At 42.8% G+C, this 15,448-nt stretch overlaps 1 protein-coding gene across 1 annotated transcript; it reads right to left on the bottom strand.

Annotated features, from left to right (window-relative positions):
* Nucleotides 1-3,744: 3,744 nt before the first annotated feature.
* LOC100771426 (C-type lectin domain family 4 member A) lies at nucleotides 3,745-14,082 on the bottom strand. Its single transcript, XM_035448692.1, is given in 6 exon segments — nucleotides 3,745-4,062; nucleotides 5,436-5,548; nucleotides 6,617-6,768; nucleotides 9,724-9,825; nucleotides 12,352-12,483; nucleotides 14,001-14,082. Coding segments are annotated over 6 exon segments (723 nt in total). The 3' UTR covers nucleotides 3,745-3,920.
* Nucleotides 14,083-15,448: the final 1,366 nt, after the last annotated feature.

The following is a 15,448-nucleotide window of genomic DNA, read 5'->3' as shown; positions in this document are numbered from 1 at the left end:
TAGAGAATCTAGATTCATTCTCATTCTATGGGCCAGGGAAAGTCACCTGGACAAACCAGCTGATTAGGGTTGAAAGCATACTCTGTATAAAGGAAGATGGGTCAAAGGCACTGAAACAGTCCTTTACAGAGGAGCATGTGAGTGCTTGGGAACCCGCAGAGCCTCTACACCTGATCCCTTTACTATTTGCTTAGGGATGTCTAGTCATTGGGTTTCAAAATAGAACATTAGTCCCATTGGCAGAAAAGAGGCACCATTGCAACACATGCATAAAATACTAAAACTTGCTGGAGAGATGGCTGCTCTTCCAAAGGTCCTGAGTTCAATTCCCAGCAACCACACGGTGGCTCACAACCATATATAGTGGGATCTGATGCCCTCTTCTGGCATAAAGGCATACATGCAGATAGAGCACTCTGGAACATGAATAATATAAACCCAGAGACAGATATTGGGGTTCAAGCTGAAGATCAGAAGAGCAAAGCCAATACACCAGTGAGCTCTTACCTCTACCAAGGCTGGGGAGATCCTGTCCTCAATATGGCTGAAGACTAATTCTATAAGCCTGAATGCCTGTTCTGAGACCCTGCTCCTGTCTTATATACCTCTCTAGTGCTGGGATTAAAGGCATGAGCCACCACCGCTCAGCTCTATGGCTAACTAGTGTGGCTGCTGGGATTAAAGTTGTGTATCACCACTTCCTAGCCTCTATGGCTGTGGCTAGTTTTACATTCTGATCTCCAGGCAAGCTTTATTCATTCATAAACAACATATTGCCCCAGCTCTCATATATATAAAATAATCAAATTTGTGTTTTACTTATCTTTGATATCGAAGTAAACTGGTGTCATACAGGTTTAGTGCTGGGTGTGTGTCATGTACTGTAGGCGACTTACATGCATCCACAAGAGCCAAATAAAAGGATATCAAGATTTATTAAAAATTATTTACAAATAACAAGGTAGAGAGCCATGGCAGTCTTCCATTCTGCCCTGGGGTGAATGGAAGCAGCAATCCGATCTCCGACCAGTGCACAAGAGACAGAGCGCCTGCCACCTTCTTTCTTTTAAAGGAGTTACATCAGCAGACAAGAAGCCATGCCTAAGGCTTGTACCCCAAAGCTATTGGTGGAATGAATTCTTCCTCCTTTTGCCTAAATAAAAAGGTTCTAAACCTAATACAAAACTCTATACAATAAGAACAATATTCAAGTATTGTCCAGGAGAAAGAAAGGGTAATAACATACACAAAAATGAAACCACAACCAACAAAAATAGCATCAAGCAAGAAACACATACTAAATGACTAGGCTGTAGGTAATTGGCAAATTACAGATATTATTTCCATAGTTGTCCTATCCTGAAGAGTCTAACTCTTGTACCTAATACACCTTAGCTAAGAGAGGATAGTAACTGTGACTATCTAGTCTTCAACCCCATCAAGACCTGAGAAGGAAAAAAATACTACCTGAGTAAGCAGGAAGTGCAAGAAAATGACTTCCAAAAGATACAATGACAGAAACAGCTGCCTACCTGGACAAGTCACTCAAAGTCTCTCTGAAATATTGGGGCAACCAACTTTGGCTATAGACCTAGAATATCTGACAGACTATTTTCAGAAGCAGGTATAATTGAAAGACTAACCTACTCTGTCTTGGCAAGGTTCAGCAGTTGCCTAAAGCCAGTACCCCAAAGCTATTGATGAAATGAATCCCCACAGGAAAGTAACCATGGGGTCGTCATGAAACCATGTGGGAGAGCCTGGGAAGGTGCTGGTGCTCATTCTCCTGTTCATTTAACTCTGCATTCTCATCATTTTACACCTGACCTGTTAGAGAAAGACACTATCCTCTCTAATTCTTGGGAATTCCTGGAGCTATTGGGAAATCTGTTTCATCATGGTAGGTCATGAAGCTCAGTTCTCTCATGTTCATGCTAACATGTTGGGAGCTCACCATTCAGTAACACTGACCATGTGATTAAAGTGTTGAGCCGTTAAGCCATGAGATGCTCACCCTGGTAGGGAAGTGATGCTGAAGACTGAGTCCACTCTGCTATCAACCAAACTTTCACACCCATATAATGAACCCTGATAAATCTCTGAACATCAGAGTCAGATGAGTGTCCCCTGATTGGCCTATTCTGTATATTGTCACTCATTAACATTCTGGGAAAGAGATACACACACAGGGTCAATGAAGTTCCCTATATGGGACCCTCACTGACCTTGCCTGATATATTTCTCCCTTTAGTTTTGCTTTCTATTTTTTTTACATAACAAAACTATAATCCTAATGGAGCAGATTCTTTAGTTCAATGGGTTATAAACCTGCAGGTATCATGGGTTCCTGAGACTCTGCAGACAGTTGATTAAAAGTAACAGAATCCTTGGGAACTCCTGAACTTGTAGCTTGAAATTGGAAATGAGGACAGACTTGTGGAGGCAAGGCCTGAACATGTAGAATAATTTTAATTAGTAAATTGTAACGTGAAAAAATAAGAGACAGATATTGGGGTTCAAGCTTGTGGTGATATATTATTTATGATTTAATAAAGCTTGCTTGGGGGTTCAGAATGCAGAGCCAACCACAAGCTATAGAGGTCGGGCAATGGTGATACACACCTTTAATTCATTAGCCACACTAGTTAGCCATAGAAGCTGGACAGTGGTGGAACACAGCTTTAATCCCAGGACTCAGAAAACAGAGGTAGATGGATCTCTCTGTTGTTGTGCAATGACGGTTTCATATGATATACACTGAAATGTTGCCTGAAGCATTATGTATCAAACTAACTCTCAAGTGCCCTATCAAATAACATGTGCACAAATATACATACATATATATATATATGTATTTGATATTTATATATATCAAATTATCAAATTGTCAACAACCATTAATATAGAAGGTGGTTATATGAGTGACAATGATACCATCCAGGCAACTTCTGTTTCAAAATATTCATGATAAGAAGTTGAAAGGGCATCCAAAGTATTAAGCAGCATACAGGCTTCCATGGGACATGTGGGTCTCCTCAGTGTCCATCTACAGGGCAGAGGCTGTCCCTAATGTGGCAGGCACCAAGGGGAGACACCAAGAATCACTAGGGGTGCCAGTAGAAGGTTGGCTATCATCTTCTCAAACTTTCTGTTGATGAAGGTCACCCAGTCTAGGATCAGCCACTCATTAGAGGCCCTCGTCAGCCTCACAGCACCCATAGTACCCTACTCACCAGGCTTTGGGTCCAAGTTCCCAGCACTGCAGGTATTGGGAGACATGAAACTGCTGATGGAAGGGTACAAATTGCCAGAGAAAATGCGAGCAAGCACTGAGGATCAAAGTGACAGTAGGTGACAATGTCACCCTGTCTGTCTAAATATGCTTAAGAAGATCTTAGATGTTCTAATACCACACACACACACACACACACACACACACACACACACACACACAAAACAGGCAACTATGAAGGGTAATAGAGGGTGTTGTTAGCGTGATCATGGTAGCCATATCAAGGCAGTATAATGTAAATGTACATGACTTATTAGTCAGTTAGACATCAATAAATCCAAAGACAGAGGAGAGAGAGAGAAAGAGAGAGAGAAATCGGTAGAGTAACAACACCATACAATTCTATCATCAATTAAGAAGTTAGGAATCTAATAATGGACAGAGAAGCTGGTGTGCTCCACATGTGCACACAGGGGTCCTGTATAGTCTCTAGTATATGGGAAATTCTCATTATACAAGACAGTAAAGGATGGATAAATAAGTGTGTGTGTGGACCAGTATAACCATGGGTGTAACTGTGGGAAGCCTACCTAAAATGTTGTGGACATCTCTTCCACAAGAAGAACTTTGCAGGTGTCTGTGTAATGGCAGATAAAAATGCAATCATGTGTCCATGGGGAATGCCTTTTCATAAGTATATTTTCTTCATCTGACAAACTGACTTCTGTGGATCACTGCAAAAGACGTCATTCCAGCCCCAACCAGAAAGTCGATGATTTACTATAACACATTGTTCTTTGTCATTGTTGGGCTCACCTGGGTGCCAGAACCTGAAAGGGAGGAAAGAGCATCAGGGTGATTCCTACAGCAATGCTGGGAAGGAGAAAGCAAGAGTAAGCAAGCCTGAGGATGAGGCTGGAATTTGTGGAAATCAGATCAAGTGTGGACAAATCAGCCATTCTCCACCACCCACATCTGACATTTCCCTGGAAAACAGGGCCCACCGCATTCAGTGTTCTCTTAGCTTGTTCTTAACTGTTCTCCCAGAACACATCCCAGAGGCTACTTCATCCCTAGGTCTTGGTACCTGGGGACTGTCATTCCATAGTGCTTATTTACTTGCTAAAAAGGTCTCTCTTTGTTCTTATGTTTTAATAAAGTTTTTTTACAACAGTCTTATTTTGCTGGGCGTTGGTGGCGCACACCTTTAATCCCAGCACTCGGGAAGTAGAGGCAGGAGGATCTCTGTAAGTTCGAGGCCAGCCTGGTCTCCAGAGCGAGTGCCAGGATAGGATCCAAAGCTACACAGAGAAACCCTGTCTTAAAAAAAAAAAAAAAACAAAAAAAAAAACAGTAGTCTTATTTTATAGACTGGAGAACTACATAAAATATCTAGATAATCTACTTATTATAATCTACTTATTTCCGTCATCTAGGACAAGTAATTTAATATCCTGGATTCCTACATTTCTTCTCTGAAAACTTAGAATGACAGTACCATCACTACCTATTTCTCACAACAGAAATCAGGATAGAATATGGGAAAATACTAAGAGATTAGAGTTTTCTAATAATTACATAAACATGAAGCACAACAATATCAGGTTGGGGCTTTTGATTTATGAGGAATAATCAGTTATGAACTTGGCATTAATTTTTATCATAAATATGTAAATTAAAGCTGGAGAGATGGCTCAGACATTAAGAGTGCTTGCTGCTTTTCCGGAAAATGTGAGAGTTCTGTTCCCGGCACTCATATTGGCGTGGTCACACCACCTGTTACCCCAGCTCCAGGTGATCCAACACCCTCTTATGGACTCCATGGCCACCCACATACACATGACACACACAGAGACACACATACATACACACAAATAAAAGTAAAAATAGATCCTACTTTTTAAAATATAGATGAGTGACTGGAAGCATAACAACGCCCACCTACGGGTAAGCACCTAGATTGTGTGCCCTGGGTACTTATCATTCTGTACTCTTCAAACTCCATTTCCTCATCTCTACCTGGAGCATCAGTAACACGTGTCTCACAGGACTCCTATGATGAGTCCATGGGGATAAAAGTAACTCCATCCCCAGCAGCCACACCAGGAGTGAGCTGTTTTAGTTTCACAACCAACAGCTGGAGCACCCTAAAGTCTTCTCATGCCACGGGACCCATGACTCCTCTAGGTAACTCTAGACTCACGTGGCATTTTCATTGTATGGTGTCTGGTCAACCCATCGCCACTGTCGATGGTCTGGATCCAAAAGACCGATAAAATAAGCATCACGATTACTCAGGAACTTGGTGATGAAATCCTAAGAGGAAGAAAACATAAAGCACTCAGCCTGGATGGAGGGCTGCTTTTTCTGTTATAGAAGTTTTACAAGATCTTTTATTTAATAATTTATTTAACTTTATTTTATGTGTATTGGTGTGAAGGTGTCAGATCCCCTGAAACTGAAGTAACAGACAGTTGTGAGCTGCCATGTGGGTGCTGGGAATTGAACTCGGGTCCTCTGGAAGAGCAGCCAGTGCTCTTAACCACTGAGCCATCTCTCCAGCCCCTACAAGATCTTTTAAAACTTATTCTATCTCCACAAAATTATAGGTTCAATATGATGCACATTTGCAAACATATAATAATCAAACCTAGTTTATGTCTCTAGGCCCTTAAATAGTTGTCAAAGTTTAGATTAGTGCACAATAATTGTACATTTTAGAGGCACACTGTGATACTTTTTCTGGTCACACAGAGATGAGAAGACAAAGGAAGGGTCAAGGACTAAAGAGTCACCCCACCCCCAGGAGGGCCAACTTCCCCATCTGACCAGGACACAAAGTCATCACTCATAGACCTGATTTCCACATCACTGCAAACAACCTCTGTCCATGATCACAATGGATTTCCTCTCAGATCACTCCCCTCTGTTCTTCCCAAGACCATTCTTGAAAGTTGTGCATGACAGAATTTTGCAGATTAATCATTCTCCATTCTTAACTTCAGATATTTCATTCTGATGGTTGGCTGTGACTCTCCAGATTCCATCCTGTTTCCCTAGTCAGCTCTGCGTCCTCCTCTGTTAGGCACTTGCTACTACAGGAAGCATTAGAGGGCTGGAGTCATGCACTGGTCTTTCAAGCAGAAATGTTAGCACCCTTCCTCCTCCCTCAGGCCTTGCATTTCTGTTGCCATGGTTCCTTGTGGTCCTTAGCTCCACTGCAGCAGGAGCAAGGTGTAAAAAGCCAAGGCTGAAGCAACCTTCCTGGCTATCTGATGGAAAGCCTTCTGCCACATCACTAACACCCATGTCAGCAAAACTCCTGTTAGTAAAAACAGGCAGACACCAGGCAGAACGCAGGCCCCACTCCCTCCCACAATGTACCTGCTCTTCCTTGCTGTGGACCACCATCAGATGAGCGCCCACGCTGGAGCACTTCTCCTCACTCTGGCTCCAATTTGCCATGTCACTGGAAATGGAGTAGCAGTGGGAACCAAATGCCTTCCAGTCCTTTGGGCAACAGCTCCAGACTTTGTCTATGGGGGAGGAAGGAGATGTAAGTGCAAGGCACAGTGTTTACACATGGCATAATACAAAAACACACCCAGGGCTCAGAAGAAAGTAATCATACTAAGAACCAAAACGTTTTCAAACTTAACGAAATAAAGCAAGAGGTGATAGATGTCAAGAAACCAGGTAAACACTCCTCCAAGACTCTAGGAACATCAAGGAAGGGGGAGAAGAAACAGTATAAGAGCCAGATGACGGCAAGGAGTGTTGTCTTCTGGACATGTCATGGTTGTTGCACATTACAAATTCACAATGGTGGTGACCCACACGAAAGTGAGCCCGTCACCTACCCTTCCGACAGGACCTCAGCAGTTCAAGGTGGCAGAATGAGGAAGCCATGTTCTTCAGTGGCGTAGCCGTGGAAACACTGCTGTCACTCCAGTAAAGAACCCCCCACCGTGCTCATGCAAGAAATCCTCCCTCAATGCAGTGAGTCACAGAAAGCAAGATGTTAAGTGAGAGGAAGAAGTAGAAGGGGACTTGGAACAAAGGGCAGGAGATTAGAGGATGATGGCAGGCTTTGATCAAAGGTAATTTGATCAAATTACCTATGTATGAAAATGTCAAAGAATATTTTTTGAAGATGCAAGATAGCAAAATTGTTAAAATATTCCGTACAAGCTTTAAAGCCAACCATGATAAAAGTGCTTCAACAAGCAGGGTAACCCTCAGGGTGCAGCTGTGGCATGCATACCTTGTAACCAACGGCTCTCTAATTGGACCTAAGACCCACTTAACAAGAGAGAGCCATGACTGGTACTGGAAATCTAACCAACCACCCAGGGCTAGTGATGTCATGCATCTTGGAGAAGAACCTACAACAGCTACTTTATTTAACGTGAAAAATCGCCAAGTACATTGTAAATCTTTTTCCTTACACCCACAGGTAAGTGTAATCCTCACCTCTCATCAAGGACACTTCTCTTTGCAACATACTGAGACCATTACAGAAAAACACAACCAACCAAAATACAGAGTTGAGGAGCCCGTTCCCAAGGGAAACATCTACAAAACAACTCCAGCACCTAAGGTTCAGGGATCCTCTTATTAAGACAGGGTGGAAAGAGTATAAGACTGAGAGGAACAGGGCTTTGCTGTGAGATTGTGTCTCCTAGGAATGTCAGAACCTACACCCATAAAGTCTCACCAACATGACTGCCTAAACATGAGCTAAACAAGGACAACAATAGACATGCTAACATGAGTTGGGGGTGAGGCAGGGAGTCTACAAGGCCTCAACCCTATACAAAGAACCACAGGCAACCGAGGAAGGCTGAAAGAGGAAGAAACAGTCTTCCCCAGGGAAGATCACACCCACTGGTTATCCAATACCAAACGGTCAGCCCTGAAAACACACACAACTAACATTCTACATAATGAGCAGGTTGTACTGATGAACTTATTTTTTTCTTCAAGGAGAGCCTTTGGGAATAGATGATAGATAGATGTATATATATAATTTATACATATTCATGTACATATGTAGCAACAATTATTTTTTTAAAAGAGGTCATGAACCTGAAAAAGCAAGGGGGAGTATATGGGAGGGTTTGGATACGGGAAGGGGGAGGGGGGAAGTTATGTAATTGTATTATAATCAAAAAATAGAAGACATAATTATAAATGCTTCAGTGAGAAGATACAAACATCTTTGAAAAGATAAAAGCAGCAAAAAAGCAGATGTAATAAGAATCAAAATGGAATTTTTTTACTTTAAAAAAATGCAATAACCTTCTCAATTTATAATAAATGGAGCCAATAGCAGAAGGGAGGAGACAGACAAATCAGTGAACAATAAATGAAACAATAAAAAATACCAACTTAACAAAAGTGAAATACGCAGAAAAAGTAAATACAGCCTCGTGTTATGATCCTAAATGTGAACATATGAGATAACACAGGACCAAGATACATGGAGTGTAAGCTGACACATGGGAAAGGGGAAATGGAGCGCTCAGAAATAGATAGGACCACTCCGAAAAACAGGAAGAGTGTTAAGGGGTATTTCCCAACATGGTGGAGATAAATCATATATCAGTAGACAAGATAAAACACACAAAAAAGTCTTAGAACTAATTAACACACTTCTAAATAATACAGGTGTCAAAACATCAAGGTCTATTTTTAAAACACACGGAACTGGTCTGGGTGAGGCTCAGAGTGTTTGCCTAATGAGCAAGAAGCCCTGTGTTGTGGGGCAGTGGTGGCGCACGCCTTTAATCCCAGCACTCGGGAGGCAGAGGCAGGTGGATCTCTGTGAGTTCGAGGCCAGCCTGGTCTACAGAGCTACACAGAGAAACCCTGTCTCGAAAAAAATGAAGAAGGAAGAAGAGGAGGAGGAGAAGACTAGGGAGGTAGAGGCAAGAGGATTCAAAGTTTAATGTCATCTTCAGCTGCACAATGAGTTTGAGGCCAGCCTGAGCTTCATGGGACTCTATCTCAAAATAAAACTAAACTGAACAAAAATACAGAATGTCAAAACTTGTAGGACACTATTCTTCAATAAAAGGATCCAGGGCAGTGAAATGGCTGAGATGGGGATGGAGACTATGCATCAGGCATCTAGGACAGAGCCTTTCTAAATCCCAGAAGCAAGGAAGCAAACAAACTGTTGAAAGTGATATGTCAAAAGGGCAGAAGGACTAATGGGAAGTCGTCCTAAAGCACAAAGGCAGAAAACACAAAGTGTCAAATTATAATACAAAATAAACGTTAACTGGTACATGAGGATACAAATGATTAAGGACAATAATAAATGAATAGAAAAGACAAAACTCATATGCATAAGAATCCCTAAATAATACGTTTTTAGGTCTAATGACTAATAGTCCAAGACTTAATATGTCCTGGAAATACATATGTAGGGCACTTTACACCCTGCATTTGACAACTGGATTCAAGGCACATTAAGTTTTACTTACCTTCCTCAGATGAGTGGTTTTTCATACAATGCAATTTTGTGTGATTCAGTTGTTCTATGGTATTTTTTTCTTCAAGGAGATCAGAATACAATTGAAACAAAACTGGAAAAAAGAATAAAAGATATTCATTTTCCTGGTAGCATTGTAATTTTACACTTTACTCATATCTTCACACACACACACACACACACACACACACACACACACACACTTTTTGTTTGTTTGTTTGGTTGGTTGGTTTTTCATGGCAGGGTTTCTCTGTGTAGCTCTGACTGTCCTGGAACTCACTCTGTAGAGCAGGCTGGCCTCAGACTCACAGAGATCCACCTGCCTCTACTTCCTGAGTACTGGGACAGAAGGTGTGCATCACCAGTGCCCAGCATTTGGTTCTTTGAGGCAGGGTCTAGCTGTGTAGCCCAGACTCATCTCACACCCACAGTTCCCCCATCTTCCCTCCAGAGAACTAAGCCTGAACCCTCACTCTTGACTCTTAGTTTAATGAACCAAACTGGCATAGTAATCCCAGTTTAAAACTACTCCCAGATAGGGAGCTGGGGGTGGATCTGGGGAGAACTAGCAGAAAGAATGTGGGTGAATATGACCAGAATACATTGTATGAAGTTCTCAAACAATAGAAATATATTCTTAAAATAAAAAGGAAATACTTTTTGTCTGTAATTTGTGATGAACACTTTTTTAACTAACTGACCTATGCCTTTAGAATTGGGGCTTTTCTCTTTCCTCACTACACCCTATTTGCTCCTTGACACACCACGTCTTGGCTGTTGCTTCTAACATTTCACTAAAACCATCCTTGAGTCACACATGATGGTGCCTACATAAAATCCAAAAACTGGGGAGGTGGAGACATGAGGATTTCGAATTCCAAGCAAGCCTGGACTACATATCAAGTTCAAATCCAGTCTGGGCTCCAAAGTGGGGAGGTGTTTAAAAAAAAAAAAAATCAGGGGTTGGTGGCGCACGCCTTTAATCCCAGCACTGGGGAGGCAGAGACAGGTGGATCTCTGTGAGTTCAAGACCAACCTGGTCTACAAGAGCTAGTTCCAGGACAGCCTCCAAAGCCACAGAGAAACCCTGTCTCGAAAAACCAAAAAAAAAAAAAAAAAAAAAAAAAAAAATCATTGAAATGGATTATCAGTAATACCCCAGGGTACTTACTGTCATCTTGCTGTTGGACCTGACCCCAGTTCTCTCCTTCCTCAGCTCTTAGGACAGTGTTCTGTTTTGCCTCACCTTCCTTGCCTTCACTTCTGACTTACTGTCTTTTATAATCTCCTCTCCTTCCATTCACCCCTTTAGAAAGGCAACACTGCCCGCTGTCTCATCATTATCCTTCCTTCTCAGGCTTCCCTCCTCCCAAGTGATGGCGTGCATCCCACGGTCTCGCCTGCTACCTAAAGGTGAAGGCCTGGAAAACCTCAGGCCTGCCCTCCTGACACCCAGACAAGGGTGTGCTCACTAGACGTGGCACTTGAAGATAAACCCAACACAATCCCAACCCAAATGAACATCTTCTATCCTAAGCCTGCACCTTGCCCTGTGTGAACACCTCATCACGGCCGGGTCTACCAAGTCCAGGTGCTGGAGTGGCTTCACTCACCGGGTCCCTTAGTCCTATTTGTCAACCACACGTGGCTTCGTCTCTTCTTCGCTTGGGTTATGTGTCCTAGACAAGCTTGCTTAGCTTTCCCCATATTTTCTTATGCTCTCATACTTCCAGGACACTGCTGCCCCACACAGGTCCAGATGTCACCTCTGCCAAGCCTACCTCAGGCCCCTGTGCTCACACCCTACCTACACAACACTTACTATACAATTCTGTAAAAATTACTTCACTTGACCACTCTAAATTTTTTTGAGAACAGGGGCTGTTATTCTTTCTGGACTCTCTAACACACTGTCTATCACTCAGTTAATGGACATTACTAATTATTGAGGAGAAAGATAAAATCAAATACACAAAAATACACTAATTTTACCTTTTATTTTTAGACAAGTTCTGACTATGTAGCCCTGGCTGGCCTGGAACTCACAAAGATCTATCTGCCTCTGCCTCCTGAGTGCTGTGATATTAAATTAAATTAATTAAAGGTATTAAGGGCATGTGCCACCACATCTGGCCTTGCCTTTAAATTTTTTAATAAATTCTGAAAGTCAGCCTGTTTGCTAAATTGGCTTCGATTTCATGTAGTCTGGAGCAGGAATAAATAATTAGGAGTTACACTGGAGCTCTGTCCCTGGAATAGCTTCACCCATCGCTTCTCATCTTTCTACTTTTTCCAAAATATGAGTGCCTGTGTGCCCATGGGGCTGGCTTCTAGATGCTGCTGAGGAAACACAGATCCATCCTCAGTACTGGAGTCTAACACACATGACCAGGGTTTCACTCTGTGACACCAACAAACACACTTGCTTCTCCAGTGAGAACGAATGACTTTACAAAAGAGTTGTTCTAAGACAGTGAAAAATTCCCAATGTCATCTACCTCACCAGAGAAAGCATCTGTCTCGAGTTTCTAGGGAAAACCACTGATAATTATCTGTCTCTAATGGATGTCTCTCTTCATACAAGCCAGGCGTTACTTACTTACTCCATTGGCATACTTACTGTTCAAAGCAACAGAGGATGAGATTGCCAACAGCAGGAAAAATATCATTGAGGCAAGGAGCAGCGTGGGAAAGCCAGGATTACTTTTGTGAATGGTGGTCTTCTTTGGCGGACCTTAAAGGAAAAACCAAACTAAGTAAATCAGTAGTGAATTTTGTTATTTCCTCTTTGTCATCTTCTTTTCTACCATGAAATATTAATAGTATAGACTCTTGGAACAACATAAAAATTGAATAGGAGAGAAACAATGATGTCCACTGAATAAGATGAAAGCACAAGTTTCTATCAGAGACAATAACTCGTTAATAGATATTTGAGAAACACATATGAGTGTAAGTATATATCCTTTCATGGAATTTTAAACTGACATACCATATAACTGACATACCATAATCACTCATTTCTGCTGTTATTCTGTTATTTTCCTTCACATTGTATCATGAACATTTTTCTGTCATCATATTTTCTTCTTTAATATTCTTTGGTTTGGCTACGTGGCACTTCATTGCATATTTAAATAATCTCCCAAAGTGTTTCCAATATTTCTTTAAAACATGCAAAAACTCATTGATAAGCCTGTGCAAGCATATTTCACACGTCTAGGATGTGGTGTAAGGTTATCTTTTTAGCTACTGTCTCCTGGTTAGAAACCATTTTCCGGGTTGAAGGGGGCCAAGAGGGGAAAAGTGTGATAAAAGGGAGGGAGAATTAACAAGAGAGTAGTGGGGGCGGGGGGGGGGACTATCACAGCTGCTTTCACCTTTGCGGGATCCAGAGCTCACTGTCTATAAATACACAAGCAAACTTGTGGCATGAAAGCCAGAAGGAGGAATGGCTCAGGAAGGGAAAGGGATGACTAAGAACGGGGGTGGGGGGAGGGGGGGCACGCTAGGGATACGCACAAGGGATACTGTGTGTTTGTATAAAATGCCATAGTCAATCAACTGGATGCTTTGCATGCTAGCTAAAGAAACAGTTCTAAAAACTAAAATTCTCAGGAATAGTATAGGCCCCTGTAACTCTAGTAACAGAGCTTACATCCAGCGTGTGTGAGGTCCTGCATACATAGCAGAATGAGTGGAGAAAGGACCACGCAAACTGTCCTTCAAAATAAAACTGCCCCCAAAATACAAAGTAATTTCTTAAAGTTATAGTATGCTGTCAAGTAAGTAGAAAACTAAGAACTTCAGTATTATATCACATTATCACATTTTCACGGGGAAAGTAGAGTTCTACATTTGTCAAAAATTCATGCTTTCTCTAAATATGCAGTAGAGAGTTCGAGACCAGCCTGGTCTATAAGAGCTAGTTCCAGGACAGCCTCCAAAGCCACAGAGAAACCCTGTCTCGGAATAAAAACAAGCAAACAAACAAACAAACAAACAAACAAAAAAACGTGCAGTAGAATCCAGACTTTCTCTAAATGGTGAAAATAAAGACAGTATCACGAGCTTTCTTCTTTCCCATGTACAAGGCTCTCCACAGACAATTCAAGCAGGGAGACTCCTGCCTCCCATACACTGCCCTCAGACAGCCAGCAGCTAAGATTCCCCCCAGGCCTTGCTCATAAACACTCCTTCTTCACCTCACCATTAGCTTAGACCACCAGAAAACGAGGTTGCATTGTTCTGGAGGTGGGGGAGGGTTACCTGACGATGAGTCTGAGACAGTGCCTGAGGAAACAGGTTGAGTTTTGAAGTTCACGTCAGTGTAAATGTTTGGTGAAGCCATATTGAGAAGAGACCCGCTTTCTTCAGAAAACCCGCGTCATTCTTAATTTTCTTTTGCTTTGTTATAAACAAGAGCTAAGCGTGATGCTAAGTATCCCACCACCAACCAGAAGGTGCAGAGGCCCACAGAAGTGGGCAAGCACCTCTGAGACCACAGCAGGAGAGTTTAAAACCACCGGTGGAATTCTCTGGTCCACAGAGAGGTCCGATCCCCACAGTCAGAAGAAAGAATCGCGGGCTTTAAACCTATTCGGGTGGGATAAGCAGATACTGTGAAACGTGGGCTGAAGGGGGAAGGGGAAGAAACGGGAAGGAACGGAAAAGAGGAAACAGGCGGTAGAGACGTCTGTGCTGAGACCCGAGCTCTCGGCGCTCTGCAGCGGAATTCGTGGGCTTCCACATGCAAACAAGATTTCTGAAGAAGCAGCCAGCGTGAGCTAACACCGCTAACCCTGCAGCCACAGCTTCAGCGGCACAGTCGGGTTCTAAGGGGCTCCTCTCCAGCTAAGTAGAATGTGCACGACTGTAAGATCGGCAGGTTTTCTAAGTCCCTCTGGCTCCCAACGTCAGCAATCTGTGTTCCTTCTTTGTGTGAGAGAGGAGCTCCCGAAACAAGCCAGTGCCCTGGGATGGGCTCTGGACTCCCTTTTCTGCTGTGTCAAGTGCCCTGCTTTGCTTTTCCGGTTAAGGTAGGGTTGGGGTTCGGGGGGTCAGCCACCTCTCCCAGCTGTTCCTCTGCTTTCTCCAGATTACTCTGCGGCAGACCGTGTCTGGATGTCGTCACTGTCTTCCTTCACTCTGCGAGCTGCTCCTGAGCCAGGCGTGCACCCCACACACCCCTGAGTTTGTTCTGCATCTTCACAGGAACATGAGGGGGGCTCAAGACACTGGGTGATAAACCCTTATCTGTCTTCCCTGCCGAGTCAGCAGAGTTCTTTTCAACTCAAGCACAGGAGGATATGTTGGGCTTGACTGTGAAGCGCAGGTGCCCCCAACACACAGGCTTCCACACTGTGGGGCTGGAGCGAACAGGCCCGCCTAGAAATGTGGCAAAGCTGCAATAAGCAAGAGAAACGAGGGAAAATCTCAGAAGTAGATACTGGAGGTGTGCCAGAAGAAAAAAAGCCAAATGCTAACAAATCAACAAGCATTCCTTTTTTCTTTCTTTCTTTCTTTTTTCTTTTTTCTTTTTTTTAGACAGGGTTTCTCTGTAGCATTGGAGCTTGTCCTGGAACTCGCTCTTGTAGGCCAGGTTGGTCTCGAACTCACAGACATCCGCCAGCCTCTGCCTTCCCAGTGCTGGGATTAAAGGCGTGTACCACCACTGCCTAGCTCAACAAGCGTCCTTAAAAATACCTGAAACTCAG

Source organism: Cricetulus griseus, chromosome 8 (assembly GCF_003668045.3).
Source record: "Cricetulus griseus strain 17A/GY chromosome 8, alternate assembly CriGri-PICRH-1.0, whole genome shotgun sequence".
Lineage (NCBI taxonomy): Eukaryota > Metazoa > Chordata > Mammalia > Rodentia > Cricetidae > Cricetulus > Cricetulus griseus.
This window is presented reverse-complemented; position numbering and strand designations above follow the sequence as displayed.